General features: G+C 37.5%; 1 protein-coding gene across 13 annotated transcripts in view; it reads right to left on the bottom strand.

Moving 5' to 3' along the window:
• The window catches only part of PSD3 (pleckstrin and Sec7 domain containing 3), a 713,619-nt gene that overhangs the window by 227,068 nt on the left and 466,313 nt on the right, over positions 1 to 20,238 (bottom strand). Inside the window, exon 1 of one of the 13 annotated variants that reach the window (XM_077849468.1) lies at positions 5,835 to 6,192. The exons of the other annotated variants lie outside the window; for them this stretch is intronic. Coding sequence (XP_077705594.1) covers positions 5,835 to 5,993 — 159 coding nt within the window. The 5' untranslated portion in view covers positions 5,994 to 6,192. Of the gene's footprint in view, positions 1 to 5,834; positions 6,193 to 20,238 lie in introns of those variants that run through there. 13 annotated transcript variants of the gene reach the window in all.

Below are 20,238 nucleotides of genomic sequence, written 5' to 3'. Positions count from 1 at the left end.
TTTGGCCCAGGGCACGATCCTGGAGACCCGGGATCGAGTCCCACGTCGGGCTCCCGGTGCATGGAGCCTGCTTCTCCCTCTGCCTGTGTCTCTGCCTCTCTCTCTTTCCTCTGTGACTATCATGAATAAATAAATAAAATCTTTAAAAAAAAAAAAAAAGATAATGCTCCAAAATCTTAATTAAGATCAAAGATAAAATAGAAAATCCCATGATAAATGACTGAGGAGGAGCCACCTTGCCCAGCTCCTCATGGTTTCTGTATCACTATGGATGAGTAAATAGAAATATTTTCCAAAAATCTATTAGTCCCTAAACTGAATGCAATCTCTAAATTATAAACCAGGCAACCAGGCATGATCTAATAACAGGATAAATAAAGGAAAGGCATCATCCTGGGAAATCAGGACATCTGGTCACCATGCATATTCCCACACAAGAGCTCCCAGATGGTTAAGTTCAGGTTATCACGATGCTACTAAGTTCCCTCAAGCTTCAAAAACTCTTAAAAATGAGAGGATTCTTTTTTCCTCCCTGAACTCTGATCTTAATATTTGATAGATTTTTTTTTTCCTTTTCCTTGATTCTGACAAGGGTATTATACTACTTGCCAAGAATGATGGCATGGGCCAGCAATTTCCTTACAATGTCCAAATACTACATGGAAACCCTGAAACACCTGCTTTAGAGTACCATCACTGGAAGAATGTGTTCAAATAGAAAGGCATGAGGTAGCAGATCAAGAACACAGTATGACACTGGGAATTATTTTAGAGACACTCAAATCAAGCACAACTCTACTGGTACTTTAATCAAGTGAAAAATGAGTAAATGATAAGATCTGCTTTTAATTATATTCAAGGGTCAACAAGGGTCATTTTATCAGGAGCACAGTTTGCTCAACACTCAAATAATTTGTATTATCTAAGGGAAAAATATTAATTTACATGAAAGTACTGGCAAGAGCTGAGAAACTCAGAAACAAGCTGGTGGTGGTGGGAGGTAGGGTTAGGGCTTAAACGAAAATAGAAAAAAAACCCAAACCAACAACAAAAACCAGTATCACTTTGCTAGCTTTATTATTTCAAAATAAACCCAAAAGTAGTACAAGCTTCTATTTGGAGGCAAGGCTGACTAAAGTCATAGGAGAGTTAAACGGCTATTGATAATAATATAGTCTGCAGAAATATCTTCCAGAAGGAGCCAGGTCTCTTCCTAACACCTCCTTTGGGTAAAGACCACTTTAGAACATCAAAATTTGTTAGTCTAGTAGAATCACATCTGAAGGAAAAGTGTAACTTCTTGAAATACAAGAAGTGACTCTAGTGTAGAGCCAATGAAAGAAAAGCACAGAGTTCTGGAGATAAAATTATTTTTATCTTTACACTATCAGATTTGTTTTGTAAAAAACACTTGCTCTCTAATTTTCTCAAGTGCCAGAGTTATAACTAGTACAGAGAGATGTTCTTGAATTCTGATCCCAATTGTTTAAATCTCCTGTCCTTCTGAAAGGATCCAAGTAGGGATGAATTTACAAGATTAAAAGATGTTCTGCTTCCATTTAATAATAAAATATATATAAACAGACATTTGCACGAAATTTTTCAAATTATGACTAAGGATTTTTCCCATAATGTATGAGATATACATTTTTAAAAAGACAGATATAAATGATCCATTTGACCAGAATCTCCTTCCCAGGCTTTAGCCTTAATCTAAAGCACAAAAGGGATCTAGTAGAGAAAGACAACAATCTGCAAACCTCTCATGAAAAACTTTGGATTGCAATGGGCATTGTAGTGGTATCTTTAAGGTTCCCTTGTCGTATAGATTTGATTCACAGAAGGGGAAATGAGTAACATTTACCTAACAATGTAAAGAAATAACAGGCAAGCTTATGCAGGATGGAGAGAATAGAGTTGATGGGGTCTTTCACCACAACCGCAACATGTTTTACAAAGCAATGAATTAGGCACTTACATGTTTATGGTTAACATCTCCTAGCACAGGAAGAGTTTTATCCAAATACATATAAAACTCATCTTCCCTGAATCTAGCTCAGTCTTTAGGTTCCTTTTAGAGAGGAAATAACCCCCATCAGCCCCCGCAAGATTTCTAAAATTAACATTGCTCAGAACAAAGCTATCATTCTATCAACCCCTGCATTTTATGGATGAGTCCTAGGGAGAAGTATCTGTCTAGGCACACAGTGTTAATTATAGGGAACACCAGGATGCAACACCCTGGCACAGACAGCAAATGGCCAACTTCTTCCATTTTGCACTATCCAAAGTACCAGGTTTTGGGGTTTTTTTTTAATGATTTTATTTATTTATTTATTCATGAAAGACACAGAGAGACACAGAGAGACACAGAGACACAGGCAGAAGGAGAAGCAGGCTCCCTGCTGGGCTCCCTGCAGTCCGGCAAGAGATGAAGTAAATAAGTGATCTTATCAATATCAACTTTTACAGACTTATGTTTTAAACTTGTAATTGACTTACTCAAGTTAAAAAATAAGGAATAACAAAATAATTTATATTTGAGGTATAACTAAATCCAAGGGAGACCTGTGAAAATTCCTGGCAGAATTGAGGCCTACTCAACATTTCTTATACTACACACACCAAATTCTCGAGCACTTGCCTGTTAAGAAATTGATTCCAAAACGTTACTTCTGTCAAAGTCATAGCAACCAGCTGGACCTGACAGCAGGAAGGTCTGCACTGCCCCCTCATGGCCAGGAGCCTCACTGGTAACTCTTCCAATGACAGACCCTTGTGATAAACAGCTTAAGTCAAAGTAAGACTTATTAATACATTTGAACATTGACTGTGTCCTCCACAAAAATGCATAGTCTTCTAAAACATACTGAACATGTGTCCTATCCATTTTATCTGCTTCAGAACTTGATATAAGCAATGTTACCTAGAAAAGGACAAAGCCACATTCTATCCAGAGGTCTAAAGAATAGTTTAAAATACCTTGAAGAAAAAAGAAAAAGACCATACAGAAAATCAAGTTTCAAAGAAAATAACATATAGACTGTGTTTTGGTAGTACAAATAACATTCTTCAGACTATGTCAAAATTAACCACAAAAGATTAGAAAATTCAATTTTCTTAATTTAAAATGATTAGATCAAGGGAAGCTTTTAAGATATTTTGCTAAAATCAAAGGCAAAAATACCTAATCCTTTCAGAAGTCCTTTAAGACTTCAAATGAAGAACAAATATGAATAAACTAGATAAAAAGGGAGGAAAACCGTTGAATCAAATTTACATTAAACCATTAGGTTTTCAATAAACAACAAAACAGAAGTTACAAACATGAAAAATGAAAGCTTTTAAGGAATACAAAACATGTTCCAATTCCAACTCTCTACAAAGGACATTTGATATCCCTATTCTAGAAAGAACCAGAGTTCCAGAGAGAGAAAATTAAATCCCAGGAGCATATATCACAAACACCTTACCAAATTTTTGGAAGGGATTAGGGGAGAAATTTTTTCTAATCATTGGAGTAGATCTCTTTTATTTTGTATAAAAAGTCAGATAATTAAAGAGTGTTATTTACATGGTTAGCAGGAAGAAACACTAATTTGAGTGCTAACAAAGTACTACCAGTGAACAAGAATTGATTATTAACCCCCCAGAGTAAAATGTGTACACTGTGGATAGAAATATGTGTTGATATGTATTTATGCAACTATAATACAATTCAATCCCCTGTATTTAGGGTACAATCTTTAGTGTTACTCAGTTAACTTCATTTAGGCAGTAAAAATCGCTAGTGAAAGATGAAGTTCAATCTATCTAATTTCCTGTTCTAGTGATTTTCTATTAGCTCCTGGTGTTCAGTTTTAAAAGACTACATAATCCTACAAAAATATCTCTTGTGAGATATTGGGGACTTGAATTACATTCTTAAATATGCACTCTAGAACTTAAGACCACAAATGTTTAAAAAATATAATTAAAAAAATTTGATTATCATTTCCGAAGTATTATATGATGACATATTGATTACAATTCTACCAGGGGTCTTTTATACTGTTCACTCCTTGTAATGTTTGTGTTATTAAAAAAAAAAAAAATTCTTGGCTTTCTCTTGCACAGATGCAATGTCAAATAAGAAAACCTATACTGTGTAACAAACAGAGAAGACAGTAGAAAGTCTTTTCCTCTCACATCTATGCTAGATTCCAACATTAATTACAGTATACAGCCATAATTCTGGGCAAACAGACTAATATTATAATGCTCACATTACCATCAGGATTGGTGGTAGATGATGATGATCTGTTAATTTCCCAAAGTCTCTGACTGAATACTGTAGGGTAAAATTCATGTTAAAACAAAATCTAAAAGATGCTTCTTAGCATTCCTAGTAGAAGCTAATGTTAAAGCCATGTTGAGAATCATACATATGCTTACATACATTTAGTTATTTAATAGTATAATAAGCCATCCAGGTCTATCATAGCATGACACAGTAGTCATGACACCACAGGAGGTCTCACGGCAGTCTCAACAGAGACCGATACATCACTGTGTGGGTCCCAATGACAGGACGGTGAAGATTACATGTGAACAGGACACGTGAAGACACGTTTCTCCCCAAAGCTACAGCTTTAAAAAAAAAAATACCGAAGGGGAAAGAGCTATATTTGAAGACGTTCTGGCTAGAAAATTTGTTAATGCTAATAACCACAGTGGGTTACATCCCACTGTGTCATGATCTAAGGGGGTGGCGGGTGGCTAGAAAGCCAACATGTTTCTTAAAGTCACATTAAGGTATTCTGCACCCCCCGCCCCAATTCCTCACCCCTGCCATTCTTTGAAAGGAATCTGATATTGCCAAAGGCTTTCAATAATATAAATGCCATAGAAGGGGACCGGGAAGGTGAAAGGTGGGAGGTTGTGAAAGCCTAATGTCACTCTCCGGGGGTCTGGATATACGACTTGTGAAAAGACTGAAAGGACACGGAGATCTACCTTCTGAGGCTTTTTCTGTGCATTTTCATACCTCCGAAATCTCCATCATAATCATCTACATCTCCAGCCTTAGAGTTCTATGATCCTATGATTCTATGATTCCATTTTTAAACCTGTGGAGTGGGAGTGTTTCTGAGTACCCTGCTCACACAGATGGTGGTGGGAAGAATCTCAAGAATATGTTGCATGTAGTAAATGCCCATTTCACTACGTAATCACTCCCTTCATATTTCATATGAACAGAGATAATATCATCCTACAGACAATCACAAAAAGACAAGCAATTAATGGCAGCACAGCCAACACACGTGTAAGAAAAATGAAAGAAGAAAATCTTCCCGATTACATATACCTCAGGCTAATGCCTCTGTACAAGGCAAGAATGTAGTTTAGTAAGACCAGGTTGCTATTGTACCTCAGCTCCATATACTGTGGGCAGAGCAGAGAAGGGGAAGCAAGGGGACTAACTGAATGCTAAAATCATACACAATGTCTCTGTATTCCTGATGTTCTAAAAATACACTGCACTGGCAAATCATCTGTCAAGGCAACCTTTCTGAGACTAAAAACAAGATCGATGTGCCAACCAACACTTTCTCACAGTCATCTCATTTTGAGCATTGCCTCACCTTCTCTCTTCCACAAATGGGCTCTTTACAAAACTGACCCATGTAGCCACAATCTTCCTATCTGGAGTTCAGATACCACCCCTGTCAACTGATCTCACCTGATTGTCTTAGAACCATTCTATACACCTTACTCTCCCATTCTGTCACTGCACATTCAACACTGGCAAGACTATCAAATTGTCAATGCAGTTTAACATGGTATTTCTTTACCTTGGTATCCTTAGCTGAAAACTCTGAGGAGTTAGAAATTTTCATAGACTTTGACCGGTGGGACTGCCGCCGGATAGAATCCTCCCGGGAGTATTTCACGGAACCTGAGGTCCTCACCCGCACCTTGCTGGTACTCTGAACACTGTTCACGCCAATCATGTTGCAGGTTGACGGGAAGGAGGTTGGGAGAAATAGAAAGGCACTTTCCAACCGCTGAAAGGCTCTATGCTGAAGGAACTCCGTCCGGTTGTGCCTGAGCAGCTCCGAGAGCCGAGATCTGCGTTAGCTTAAGAAACACCAGGCTGCCTCCCCCAGCATCTTCAACAACCCTGTTTGCAGCGAGTCTGATTGTTCCAGGCACGGCTCACGTCACTGGCTGCGAAGAGGAAAAAAATGCAATCCCACCCCTGCTACTTGCCTCTCTTTTACACACACACACACACACACACACGCACACGCACGCGCATGCACGCTCCATATTCACACGCTGGAACAAATGGCAACTGGCCAGGCAAGCTATTCATTAACATTCCAAATAGCAACACCGTTTCTCTTGTGATATTGTGCAGCAAGCTCATTAATGTCAACAACAAAATAAAGATAGCACAAATAAAAGTCTCAAGTAACCTGCTAGGCACCATGTGGGGTGGGAACAGAGATAAATCTCCAAAAGGAGGGGGGAATAAGGATGGAAATCAAAAGGCTCATGAGTTATGGGCTAGGAAAAGGGTGGTAGCCACAAAGGCATCTCCAAAGATCATTTATTTTCCTCTTTCTCCAGGCCACAGACTATTTAACAGTCATTTAAACTGTATAGCCTTCTAAAGAATTAAATGTTTATTATGACCTTAGAGTACTTAGTCATATATTTAGACAGGAATTGTGTCACATTGTATGAAAAATCCAGAATAAAAAAAGGTTATGCTACCTTCCTATCACACTAAAAAGTCAGTTCGCATGTTAATTTTAAATATGGTTTAGAATAAGAGCAATAAAACCGATTCCAATCAATAAAAAGAAGTAAGTTTTTCCAATAGCTGTAAATGCTTGTCAGTGTAAATAGCACATACAACCTTCTGAGTAAGAATTACAAATTGGAGTTTATTAGAAGACCAAATAATTTCCGTTCCTGACACACAGAGTCAGTTTCGAGTATAACACTCAGGAATACAATGTCTCACTTATCTGGCCTCTCAGGAGTAGAAAGAGTGTCAGCCAGATAACCTCCAGATAAAAGAAGCTTTAGTATTAATACAAATTTAAAAATTTTAAAATAGTTTGTAAAATGCCAATCTAGGAAGAGAGTGGGGCCTCAATTGATCCAATCCTCAAGTCTGAACTCTCCCTCGATGACTCAGGATTATAAATTTTGTACGTAGTACGTGGTAAAGCACAGAACTTAACCACCACTTAAGAACACCAATGGTGTCCAGGCCATTTTATCCACTGTCAATCAGCCCAGGCAAAGTGATATTTGGACTTGGGGTTTTGTTTCACCCCAGGTCAGGGGCTTCCTCCCACCCTCCTCTAGACTTCTTTACTTTCCATCTTTTATCTCTGAAGGCACTTGATACTTCAACTCTGTTATAAACAAAAAAAAAAAAGAAAAAGAAATTTATTTTTGATAGAATTTTGTCTAAAATAATAATAGATGATAGCTTTTTAGAAGATCTTGGGGATCTCCTCTAAGAATCCATTTCAGAGTCTATAACATCTTTTTGGTTACTATGCAGTTGATTTTTCCTCTTTTCTCAGGTAATCTTAAGCGATTGCATAACTGTTCTTTAAATTAAAGAATAAAAACAAAAACAAAAATGCAGCAGCTTTACATATTACAAAGCATGTTCCAAAGACATAAAAAGAAGTGCTATAACATTATGATAAAGTTGATCATTTAAAATATGCATAATTCAGATTTAAAATATGCATGATGTTTATATAGGAACATATCTTCATTTAACACAAGTAAGCCTGAGGTAGAACCCATGAAGGAACTAACAGCAGAGGCAAGATAAAAATTCAAAAAGTACTTTGTAAAAGACAAAAGCCCCTGCCTCAGCATGGTTATAAAACAGAATACTGGTTTAAAAGAAATATGTCTTTTGGATATTTGCTAGTCACTATAATAAGGAGTTAAAACTTGTTTCCTGATGAACTGAATTTCCTTTTTTCCACCAAAAAGGTTACATAAAAAGAATGAAAACCACGTGTTAGTATGTACAGAAATGGATTGTGACATACAACTTGATTTCTGTTTAGCAGAAATATTCTCTTTCTACCCACAGACTGCCCAAATGGCACTATTATTCCTGTAATGTCATTATTAATAACAATTTTCATCTGTTAACACTTTATAGAAGCAACATTTGTTATCTTGTTTTGATTGCAATTTGGCAATTTTGTGAAGTGGGTTGACGTCACATTACAATCCCTACCATTTTATAGATGAGAGAGTTCAGTTCGGGATCATGCCACCAACCATACAGTCTTCCACAAACTATGGCTGTCTACATTGGCCCCTTCCTTTTTAAGCCTAGAATAAATCTTTCTGCAAGTCAGGGAGGGAAAATTCCTTCCCTTTACTTCCCCTATATTTTCTGTTCCAAACTTCTATCTGGACAGAGTGAAGAGAACCACTGCAACGCTGCTAGTGCTCTACGAATTAACAACAGATGATACCTATCTGAGCATGTCCACCAATAGGTATGTGGAGAAGCTGGCAGGACCCCTAGCACTCATGACTAGTGGTGTGGGCCTCATCCTACTGACCTAAGCTTAATTCCCACCACTTCCCAATACACTCTCTCCTTCAGTCAGGACTGTCTCTCCATTCCAGTTTCATGCACTGGACTGTAGCTTTCACTAAACCCACATATAAAATGCAAGCTCATTTCCTTACTGTAGCTTTCCTGAGTCACTTCCTATTTGCTGTCCTCCCACCTGGAACTCTGTTGCCCCACCCTGATCCTCCACATAGCTGGGTTCTCATCATTCAGGGTTGAGCTCAGCCGCTACTCGTTCCAGGAGACTTTCTCTGTCACCCTTCCTAAAAGAGCCCCACTCTCCACCCCTCTTGTTCTCAACTGTAACCTCTATCTTCTGGTCTTTATAATGCTCATTCCTGTCTGAAGTCATCGGCCCCTCTGAGCCGACAACAGTACCTGGTAGAGAGCAGGAGTTCAAGGACTGTTTGTTGAATAATTAAACTCCTTAAATACACAATAAGCTTTGCTTCTCTACTGCATTTCATGTTGTTAACCTTTCTAAGAAAATTCATCATAACTTTTTTCTGAAAAATGAATATATTTAATACACAATTTATTTCCTAATGGTACAAAAGAGTATGCAGTGAAATTTAAGTTCCCTCTCACACCAGTTTCCCAGTCCTCTCCCCAGAAAAAAGCACTATTGCCAGTTTCCTGTGCACCCCTCCAGAGATAATCCATCCACATACACTGTGAGAGTGTATGTTGGGCTTTTTCTCCTTCTTATGGGCTATAAATGAAAGCATGGCATATATTCTTTTAGTTTCTTGCTTTTTTCTCTTTTCAAGATCTTTCTACATCAACACAAAGCTACCTTATTCTTGTTAATAGCTGCATAGTATTCCAGTGTGGTGAAGTATCATATGTTATCAGAATCATCTTATTGGACATTTACTTTACAGTCTTTACTATCATAAATAAGGATGCAGTTATGGGCACCTGGGTGACTCAGTCAGTTAAGCACCTGCCTTCAGCTCAGGTCATGATCCTAGAGTCCTTGTATTCAGCTCTGCATCGGGCACCCTGTTCAGCCCATCTCCCTCTTCCTCTGTCTACCGCTCCCCCTGCTTGTGCTCTCTGTGTCAAATAAATAAACAAATAATTAATTTTAAAAATCCTTGAAAAAAAAAAGGGATGTTGTGAATCTGCCTGTAATATTCTACATCTTAAATAATATTTAAACCATATGGTTTTCTAATTGTTTTCTGAACAGGTCTTATTTTCCTTTTCCTACATTTATTTCATATCCCTCATTGTCATCATGATTAGGTATTTATGGGGTTCACAACTAGAATCAGTATGAATCACTTCAGAGACTTATTGGATGGCCCTGTCCTGCCCCATCCTGCTCTGAGTGGGCTTGACTGTCCTTAGACTTTAGCCAGCCAGTGCACAGAGAGTCTGCTTGCTATAAAATAAAGGCAGGCCTCCTAGAGAGCACCAGCTATTTAGAAGTTAAAATAACTTTACATAAAAGCTTTCATAGAAAATAAAAGTCACTTCCACATGAAATAAAAAGGGTAAGGGAAATTTAATTATACAAATTAATTAACTGGAAGTCTGAAAATTAGCACTTCACCTCCTGATGCTTTCTCTGACTTAGGATACTAAACCCTAAAAGGCTGCTAAAAAAGTGTCCCAGTTAATGGGTAACAGAAAAACTCCCTAAGCCTTTCCACAGGCAGAGTTCCAGAGAAACTAATCCAATTTAATGCCTTGTTCATGTGTGCCAACTAGATACCAGGTGCTAGGGATATATACAACACCAGTACGAGGCCCCTAACTTTAGGTAGCTCATAGCCCATTGGGGGTAAAAGTCAGAAAAAACAGGAAAGTCTATTACCATAATTATAATGGTAAATACTTTGAAATATCAATGAACTTAAGACTGTAGGCCCCAAATGAAATAGAGAAGACAGCATCAATGGTATCTACGTAGACACTTCTTTCCCTTCTAGGAAAATGTCATGGAATCACGAGCAGAAAAAGATAAAGACTGAATTATGAAGAGACAACTGGAGATAAGCCAAAGTGGTATAAATTAGGTATAAATTCTAAATACCCACTGTCCAGAGGTAAAATTATTGACATGATACATAGAAGGGCTGGGGGTGGGGAGAGACGTGTGATCTGGCAGGAGGAAATGAAACCAGCTCACTTTATTTTTAGAGCAGAGTGGTGGATGTAACATTCACTTAATATAAAGTTCTCGAGGCTTTCCCTCGGTTCTTTAGAACACACTGTCTTTTTAAAAAGAGAGTAAAGTGACAGAATGTTCATCTGGGAGTCAGGTGCTCACTGAGCCTCTCTGGCCATGACTATCATGTGGCCCCACATATTTAATACTGGTGCTAGTGTTACTGTCATAAAGGTGCTAATGAGTGGTTGTCTTCTAGGTCATTCATTTGGATTTCAGCTCATTGGTAGAGAGCTACAAGGGACCTTAGAAATAATCACCTTCGATCTCTTCACTTCACCAGTGAAGGCTTCTGAGACCCAGAAATATGAAGTGACTTGTTTAGGATCTCCTAACTAATAAGTGACAGAACTGAGACTTGTGTCCAGGTTTCCTAATTTCTAACAGAGGCTGTTTTTCTCCTGTGTTGTTTGTTTCTTGAAAGCTAAGGATTCTAGGGCCACACATTTTTTCAGATTGCAGTAAGGCTTAAAATGGTTACCCAGAAATGGAAACTTCACTACAGGAAGATTGACTCTAAAAGTAAAATGGACGCCAGCCACTCATACAATAACTGCAGGGAAGACCTGAAAAATCAACTCCACCAATAGCTTAGGAACTAGTCTTAGGGTCCAAGAAAATGTGTGACAGCCTCCTGTTCCTGATGGGGCAAGAATGAGGTATGCATGCTCCCATTCTCTGGGTCCTATTCCTTTCCATACAGCAACATGATTGCAAAATTAGTTAATCTTCTAGAGGACAATGTCTACTTTATTGTGACTGCTGAGAGTACATAAAAACAACAAATGATTTTGAAGTAATAGATACATTAGATAAAAACTTATTCCCTGCTTTATTTTCCTGTCTTCTTTCAGGCTTTCCTATAATACTGATACTTTTCCTATCTGGGGACCCATTTTGAACCCCAGCAAATGGTGATAGCCTAGATTCTTCTAGAGCTCTACACCCCAGGACTCGATCCTGATCCACAGGTGGTCCGACCACACAAGGCCTCGTGCAGGCTCACCTGCCTGACATCTGTGCTGACAGTTTGAACTTGAGCTCTATTGCCATGTGTCACCAATCTACTACTTTAATGGACCAGACACACCATCCACTAACAGACACTGAACCTATTCTCTAGTCCCTCTATCCTTCAGTCTCAGCCTAACAAGCAAGTCTCTTTCCTTTGTCCACTGTCCCTTTTCCTAAAGGTCTGACCATGCTTATCTTTACATATCTCAGCCCTGCACAAAAGTGAAAAGTTCTGTCTAGCAGTGGGGCTACAGGTTTCTTTGGGTCATAATTCATCATCTAAAAAGTCTAATTTTAAGGAATAACCAATTGTCTTCTGCAATTGGCAGTTTGAAGTCAAAATCCCTATGACTTGTTCAACCTATGAAGGCACACTGCCTCACTCTAGCAGCCCTCAATCTTGCCTCTATTATCACATGCTTTAGTTCCATCTGTTCCTCATACAAAGCAACAGGATGGGGAAAAAAAATCTTTAAATAGAACCTTCTTACATTTAAAATTAAATAACATTCTTGAGGGGGGAAAGACACCCTGTAAGCATGTAATAGTTCCAAACTTGAAAAAAAACCTATCATTTTTCCATCATAAAACCAAATCCAGTGATGTAAAACATTTAGATAAGGGTCAAATATTAAATACGCTATTTAGAAGTACAGGAAAGTACAGAAGGAAGACTTCATTCACGTGTTCATAACATAATTTTCTAGAACACTGTCATGCTCAGCTTAGGCCTTCTAGGATGCTAGAAAAACCTATCATGTATACCTGAGACACTATAAATTCTTCTTTCTGTGCCACAAGAAGGTACTCTTCATTCTATCCCAAAATACACACAAAATGCAAATGCTGAAATGGTTATCATTTCAGAGCCATAAAAGATGTTCTTCTAGGAAGTAAACCAATAATTATAGATGGGATGGTAAGTGCTGAGAAAATAATCTGCCCCAGAAGCTAATCCAGTAAGTCCAGTCACGATAATCTCTTTATAACATTTAGTGTTAATTCAACAAATATTCCCTAAGTCCTTTACACATGTCAGGCACAGTGTCTGGGAGTAATGAAATTGGTCAGAGATTGCTGCCCTTGTAGAGATTCACACAAAAGACAAATTATTATCTGAGTAAAAAATAATGCTAATCAAAGTACATGACTCTACTTTCATTTTTTTTCCCAAAAAAACCCACATGAGTTGTAGAGAGAGAGCACCACTCTTTGCTGTCTCTTTTTCAGAAAATCCTTAGAAACCACAAAATTTCATTTTCCAATTCTTTGATTCGTTTGCTTTGATAGGTTAGGTCACTTTATCAGTTTCTATCAGTCCTTAGTTATTCAAGTCATATTTAATGTCACCAAAAATGGTCACCACTTAGTGTTACATAAGAGTAACTATAAGCTCTATGGTGCAAGACAAAAGACCAACTTAATTTTGTTCACCACTAGAATTTCCTTCATTCACTATGTTAGGCACTAAGAACAGAACAGTCACAAAACCAGACAGGTTCCTGCTTCTACTGAGTCTACACTGAGATGGACATTTGTCAAAGAATCAATAATTAGTAGATAATTAAATAATCCCACAAGCAAATGGAAAACAATAACTGTGCCACTGATGTGAGAAGAAACACAAGGTACTTTGAGAGTCTCCAACAGGTTCAGAGCTGGTCTTAAGAAGTCTAGGAAGGCTTCCCTGAGGAAGCCGATGATGAGATGGAATCTGAAAGATAAACTGGAAGGAGAGGGACCAACAGTCTAACCAACTAAAGCATAAAGCAGTAGCTAGCCATGGTTATATTAGTCAAAAAAGGAACTGCAAAAATTGTTATTTGGGGACATTTTCTGTGTCCAAATCTATCTGTGGCTTTCATTTTCAAAAGGACAGTAAAATCAAACTGCTCCAACTACATGGATACTATTTTAACTTCTTAATAAGAAATTCCAACCAAAGGAAAGAATGGAACACAGAGTGTTAGGAACATTCAAATTCCTGAAATATCAAAGTTGTGATCTGGAGCTTTAGAAAGTCATTTCCATGGGTAGAAGGTCCAGGTGGGAGGTTGGATTGGTATGGGTTTACCTTCAAGTAAACTCCTGAAGGGTTCAGAAAAATATTGAAGAAAATTCAGGAGTACAATTTATTCTGAAATAGACAAAGGCTAGACTAGACTATATATATATTATAGAGTATCCAATGATCAACTTCTCAAACTGAGCCAGATTTTTCCAATGGAACCAGACCAGCTGGAAATGTGCAACCTTCAAAAAACAAAACTAACTAAACAAAGCAACAGATTTTCTATTTAATACTCCTTGCTTCATTCAAATTTCAATGTGCACAAGACTATAGCTGTGGCTTCTACAAGGTTAACAGCCTTAAGACAGCAGTAAAATGTAAGGTTATGAGCCAAAACAGACTAGAGTTTAAACCTTGGCTTCATCACTGACTGGATGTATGACTTTAGGTAATTTATGTGAATTCTTGAAATCTCAGCGAAAAACAGGGGAAACAACTCAGTGTACATTTGTTGATTTTAGGCTACTCATCAAGAACAACTTCCTACTTTGGGGGAAACCCCTACTGCAGGCCAGAGGTGGGGTCCAGATAGTCTCTGTCTGTGTAAGCTGGCAGCAGAGGCCCTGTGACCTAGGTTTGACCACCTGGTGCTCCCAAGGGAGAGGCAGTAACAGAGCATTCCTGTTACAGTCCTGGTGGCTGGTGCAGGGTCCTAACTGCACCTTTCTCATGGAAGCAACTTGATATTTTCCTCTGCTGTCAGCCTGCCTTGGAAGGAGCCCATTTTCCACTACGATTCTCAAATAATCTCCCCCTCCATTCTATGAGCTACCTGATGACCCTCCAACAAATTCTTTTTATCCTTACCAAAGGTCAGTTTCCTTTTTGAGGAGGAGGGGAGTCAACAATTGTGGTTATTACAATGTCATTATGGAAGATGGTAGAGACAGGAAACACAGATGAAGCACTTAGCATAGCACCTGATATATAGAAGATGTATTTGTGATAATTGAATAGTAAAGCTAGATCCTGATGCTCTGAAAGACTTGATTTTGAGATCAGAAAATACTCCTGTCCAAGTTTCATGAAATAATAAAGCAGCTCAAGCCAGAGTTTCACTTAAGCAATGAAGATTAAAAAGATCCTGGTACCTATTTAAGCCTGGGCTATAAACAGTAAATAATCATTAATAAAACATTCTTATTTCCTATGGCTTAAACAGCAACCCACCATTCCCACCCACCAGCCAACTCTGCTTACATGTTCCCCTTGACACAGTGCTCCCAAGTCTTTTGGAAAAATATCCTACCGAACTCAAATTAATTAAAATGTGAGGTTACCTTTCTAGATGAAAGCTCTTCCATGTCTTACTTAGATAATGAATCTAAATTATTCTGATAATAAAATGGTTTTTAGGTTAGTGGCAGTCATTCAAGGGATCCTTAGAGCTAGCCAAGTATATGGAAATTTATACCACCCCCTCAAAATACTACTAACTCTTAGATATTAAAATCCAATACACATTTTATTTATTTATTTTTAAGATTTTATTCATTTATTTGAGAGTGTGAATACACCCACACAAGCACAAGCAGTGGGGAAGGGGTAGAGGGAGAGCAGACTCCCCAGTGAGTGAGAAGCCCCACTAGGTGCTTGAACCCAGGACCCCAGGGTCATAACCTGAGCTAAAGATGGACACTTAACTGACTGAGCCACCCAAGCAACCGGAAAAACAATCCAATACAATCCAATACATTTTAATATAAGAGGAACCAATAAATGGAAACAGAGAATCTAAGACAAATAGTGTGAAAAATGGACCACAGCTATTCTGTGCAATTCTAAAATTCTCTGGAGATAAGTCTCTAAGAAGACTAAAGACCTCTAGCAGAAGGAAAAGCTTCTTTACAAAGAACAACAAGGACTGATGAGAGCTATATCACAGTAATACAGTAGCATAATCACTCATCAAGTCATACTCATCAATTAAGTTTATCAGGAAATACTTAGTTTTGATTAAGCTAGTTCTAACAAATTTGGCTCTACCACTTTCATCCATTCTAACTAGGACAGGGAAGAGGTGTTCAGTCTTAAATCATACCATCGTTAGTTTTGGGGAAAAATTGGGGGCAGGTACTGTCCAAGAGAAATATAATGAAACATACGTACTTTAAAATTTTCTAGTAAACTCATTAAAATGAGTAAAAAGAAAACAGGTAGAATTAACTTAAGGCTAATAGGGCTGTTGCTGGAAACACCCACTGTTTCTCAGCTCCACTTGCAGCAAGATGCCTGCCAATGGAATGTGAGTGGAAGGAACATGTGCCACTTCCAGGTCAAAGCTTTTTAAGAAGGAGCTCCCTCTCCCTGCCTGCCCCCCATGTCCTCTTTCTCCTTTTACAAGCCAGATATAAAAAAAATTAAGGTGTCCCTGGGTTTGTTAAAGCTAAAAAATGGAAACTGACTGCTATTTTTCTTCATAGAAAAAAGCAACAACTTGCTCACCAGGAATACCTGCCTTGGACAACTGGGTAAGAAGCAAAATAAACTTCTAATGTGTTTAGCCATTATACAATCTGAGATTATTTACTATCGCAATTTAGCCTACCTAAACTGACAGATCTAGTTGCAATTAAGAAAGAGGACCCAATATTTGATTTCAGTTTACTTTCATGGTGACAACGTGGTATGTGGTAATTCACGTAGTAGGAAAGATAAATTAATCATAAGAAAGGTTTGGATCGGCATATTGAGATACAAAATGGGTTTTTAAATTAAATTAAATTTTACTTTACATTTTATTTTATTTTATTTATTTTTTAAACTTTAAGTCCAAAGCGGGGCTTGAATTCACGGCCCTGAGATCAAGAGTTGTATACTCCACTGACTGAGCCAGCCAGGCACTCCAGAATGAGTGTTTTAAGACAGATGAAAAAGTAAGATGTAAAGCATTTTAATTATTTCCATTATTTAAACAAAGTTTATTAGTTTTCTTCCTAGTACTACACATCGTGTAAATTGTAAAGAGGCCTTAAAAAAACAAAAAGCAAGAGATTCTATATATTCTGCTTTTATTTCTTCCTTTCTTTACTGACCACTGGTGAATGGTTAACTTTTTAAACTTACTTCCAAGAATAAACTTTTTCCCACAGGCCGTTAGTTAATCAATGACAAAATTCCTCGAAAATTTTAATGTGGTGAGGCTTCCTTCTTTGCAAGAGGATTTGATAGAGTCTTACTTCAGCCAAATCCTGTTATCATTTTCCTAAGCCAAGATTTAACCAAATGGGACCTAAGAAATTAATCACCACTTTTGGGGGCTCTCGTGTTAGCATTAGACATATCTTTTAAAAACAAAGATCTATTTCACTCTGAAAACAGATTTCTTAATCAGTTAATTAAATATAATTTAAAAAGCTACATAAAGTCCCAGAATTTATAATATAGGCTGATATATTATAGATTATAATGAATGAGTCATCAAAAGGGTATATTTATTCATATTAATAACTGGAAATATGATGTACTTTCTACAGTGTGGCTGGTTTTTTTTTTTTTTTTTTTTTTGGATCAAGTTCTTAAAGATATAAAACATCACTAAACAGTGTGAACATTGCTTACAGGCCAAATCCTACACCTACCATCTACACCTGCTATATACTCCTAATAATCTGAAAACTGTTTAAGAAAATCAACAATTTGCTTTGGGAGCTAAGACTAAGCAGAAGCACAGCTTCATCATTTAGCAGGCCTGCAGAATGGAATAATGGCTTCCAAGCAGCTGTTTAGGGGTTTATAATTTTATAATTAAACACAGTTACCTGTTTATATATGATCTGTACTCTGTAGAATAAAGATTTAAAGAAACTCCCTTTTATAAAACAAAATGTATAAACATTCACTTTCCCATCAGAAACCAACGAAACACCAAAATAGGACCAGATACATAAAACACTGCAAAAAATAGTTTTTATTTAAGAGGAAAATAAGACCAATATTAGCAAGGGCAAAGACAGTAACAGAAGCCAAACCTCTAAACTACTAGACTCTGAAACCAATGGATTTCACATCACACTAAAGACCAATCTACAGAATATTGAGGCCTCCTTTCCTTTTGTCCCTTCGTCCTTCATTTCTTTTTAAAGATTTTATTTATTTATTTGACAAAGAGAAAGAGCGAGAGACAGTACAAGCAGGAGGAGCAGCAGGCAGAGGGAGAAGGGGAAGTGGTCTCCCTGCCAACATGGGACTTGATCTCAGGTGGGGATCGAGCCCAGGGCCCTGGGATCATAACCCGAGCTGAAGGCAGATACTTAACTGGCTGAGCCACCCAGGTGCCCCTCGTCTTTTCTTTCTTTACCTCTGCCTACATCTAAAGAAGCAGTGGAATAGAAAGTGTGCTAGGCTGAGATTCAAAACCCTAAGTGAAGTTGAAGCAACCTTGGAAGAATCTCTTCACATCTCAAGGCCTCAGTTTACTCATCTGTACAGAGGGTATGACCTCTTAGGCCCTGGCAGATTTAAAGTTTCACAATTTCATAAAATAACATCTTAAATTACAACTAAAATTTTTTTTGGTCATTTTTTGGAAATGATACTTTGAGTTGGTATAGCTCAAAGTTGGAGTTGGATATTTTGAGTTGATATAAATAATTTCAATGACAAAACAAGTTTCATTCAGCTCGCTATAAATTTCAAACCTGTATAAAGTATGCTACTTTAACATGTCCCTATGTGAAGACTGCACAACTTAAAACCTAGCATATAGCAAAGGACCTCTCATACAGAACAAAGCAATCTTAACAATTATCAAAAGACTATAGTTGATCATTTATATTACAATCCAGTTAAACCAAAAGAGTGCAAAGGCTATCATTATGAGTTAAGTTCTTCATTGTAGAAAGAAACAAAAAATGGTTTCCCAACAGGACACAACAAATAAATTCCAAGATATGCACATGTATCTGTCAAGGTGAATTTTCTTCAAATGCAATGAGTTTATCTGATAATGTTTAGTATTTGTCTTTAAGTGGATATTTATTTTTAAAATGGAATTATTTACCACTTACAATAAGCTTTACAATAGCATAGCCATAAGCTCTCCCAAGGGTGTAAAAACCTACTTAGGAAGTAGAGACTTATGGACAATACTTCATTTCAATCTTTTTCAATCTGACACACAAAAAAAATCATGAAAATGTCTCCATGTGTAATACTACGTTCATAGGACGACTTATGGCTCTTGGGACTTTTTGCCTACATATTGTTTGAAAACTATGTGAAAGAACTGAAAATAAAAGCAAAACAAAACAAAAAAAAAACTCAAGATCTAGTTTTAACACTGTACTTCTCAAGGCAGATGTTTCCCAGGAATTGTGGTGTTGCCTTCAGATACTCTGAGTGACGTTTATCACTGCGGGTATTACACTGATAGCTCATCCATGTGCAGAGGAAGGCTGAAACCTTCCAATTTGTAACCAGCAGTTGCTTCTACATGCTTAAAATAGTCTTGAAATAGATGGAACTGTTTGTAACTCTATATCTAAGACCCACATTCTTTCTCCCTAATAACTTCAAAACATGACCTGATCAATTAAGAATATTATACTGCAGCACACACAAACACAGTACAGTGGTTGAGAAAGATGGGGGGGTGGGATGGGGAGATGTGCCATTTTCTGCCAAGGGAACTATGCTATATGTTAAGCTGTAGTTTTCAATTCTGTAAAATAAGGAAATCTTGTGTATATGTATATGCGTACATATATATATGTATATATATATGTACGCATATACATATCACCTACTTAGGGATTGTTCTCAGAGTTATAAGATGGAAATGACATAAAATGTTATTACAAATGTTATTTGTAAAATATCTATACCTTAATTGGTACTCTTTACAAAAGGCACTTTATTATTTTGCACACTGCTTGCCAGGGCCATGTTCACGTTCTACTAAAATATCCTTCGCTTATCTCTTTTCTAATAACTGTCTTGGTTTTTGTGAGGACTAGAACTGGGAGAAATTCTAGCAAGAGAAAACTCTTATTTGTCAGTGTCAAGAGCTGCATAAAGTGTCCTTTAATTCTTTGCTGCTAGGACTCCATCAAAAAGAAGGCACCAACAGTCCCTGAGCTTTCTTATTATTCTCCTGGTTATAGAAGGTGTTTTCTTGTTGAATTCATAGTCTATGAACCATGACAGTGATTTTTCTCATGTGTCTTCCATGGTTGTAAAAGAGAGTGAAGCTCACTGACCAACATGCAAATGAGACCTGCAGCTACCTAGGACCCACTTCGCTCAGGAATGGCTTACTCACAGTTATATAGTCATTGTCCCCTCCAGGTACCTAAAGGTGCTTAATCTGACTTGATTCAAGGGGTTGAAACCAAAATGGTTTTCCGTCAATTCTTC

Source organism: Canis aureus, chromosome 15 (assembly GCF_053574225.1).
Source record: "Canis aureus isolate CA01 chromosome 15, VMU_Caureus_v.1.0, whole genome shotgun sequence".
Lineage (NCBI taxonomy): Eukaryota > Metazoa > Chordata > Mammalia > Carnivora > Canidae > Canis > Canis aureus.
Note: the sequence above shows the minus strand (reverse complement) of the source record. Positions and strands in the feature narration are given on the sequence as shown.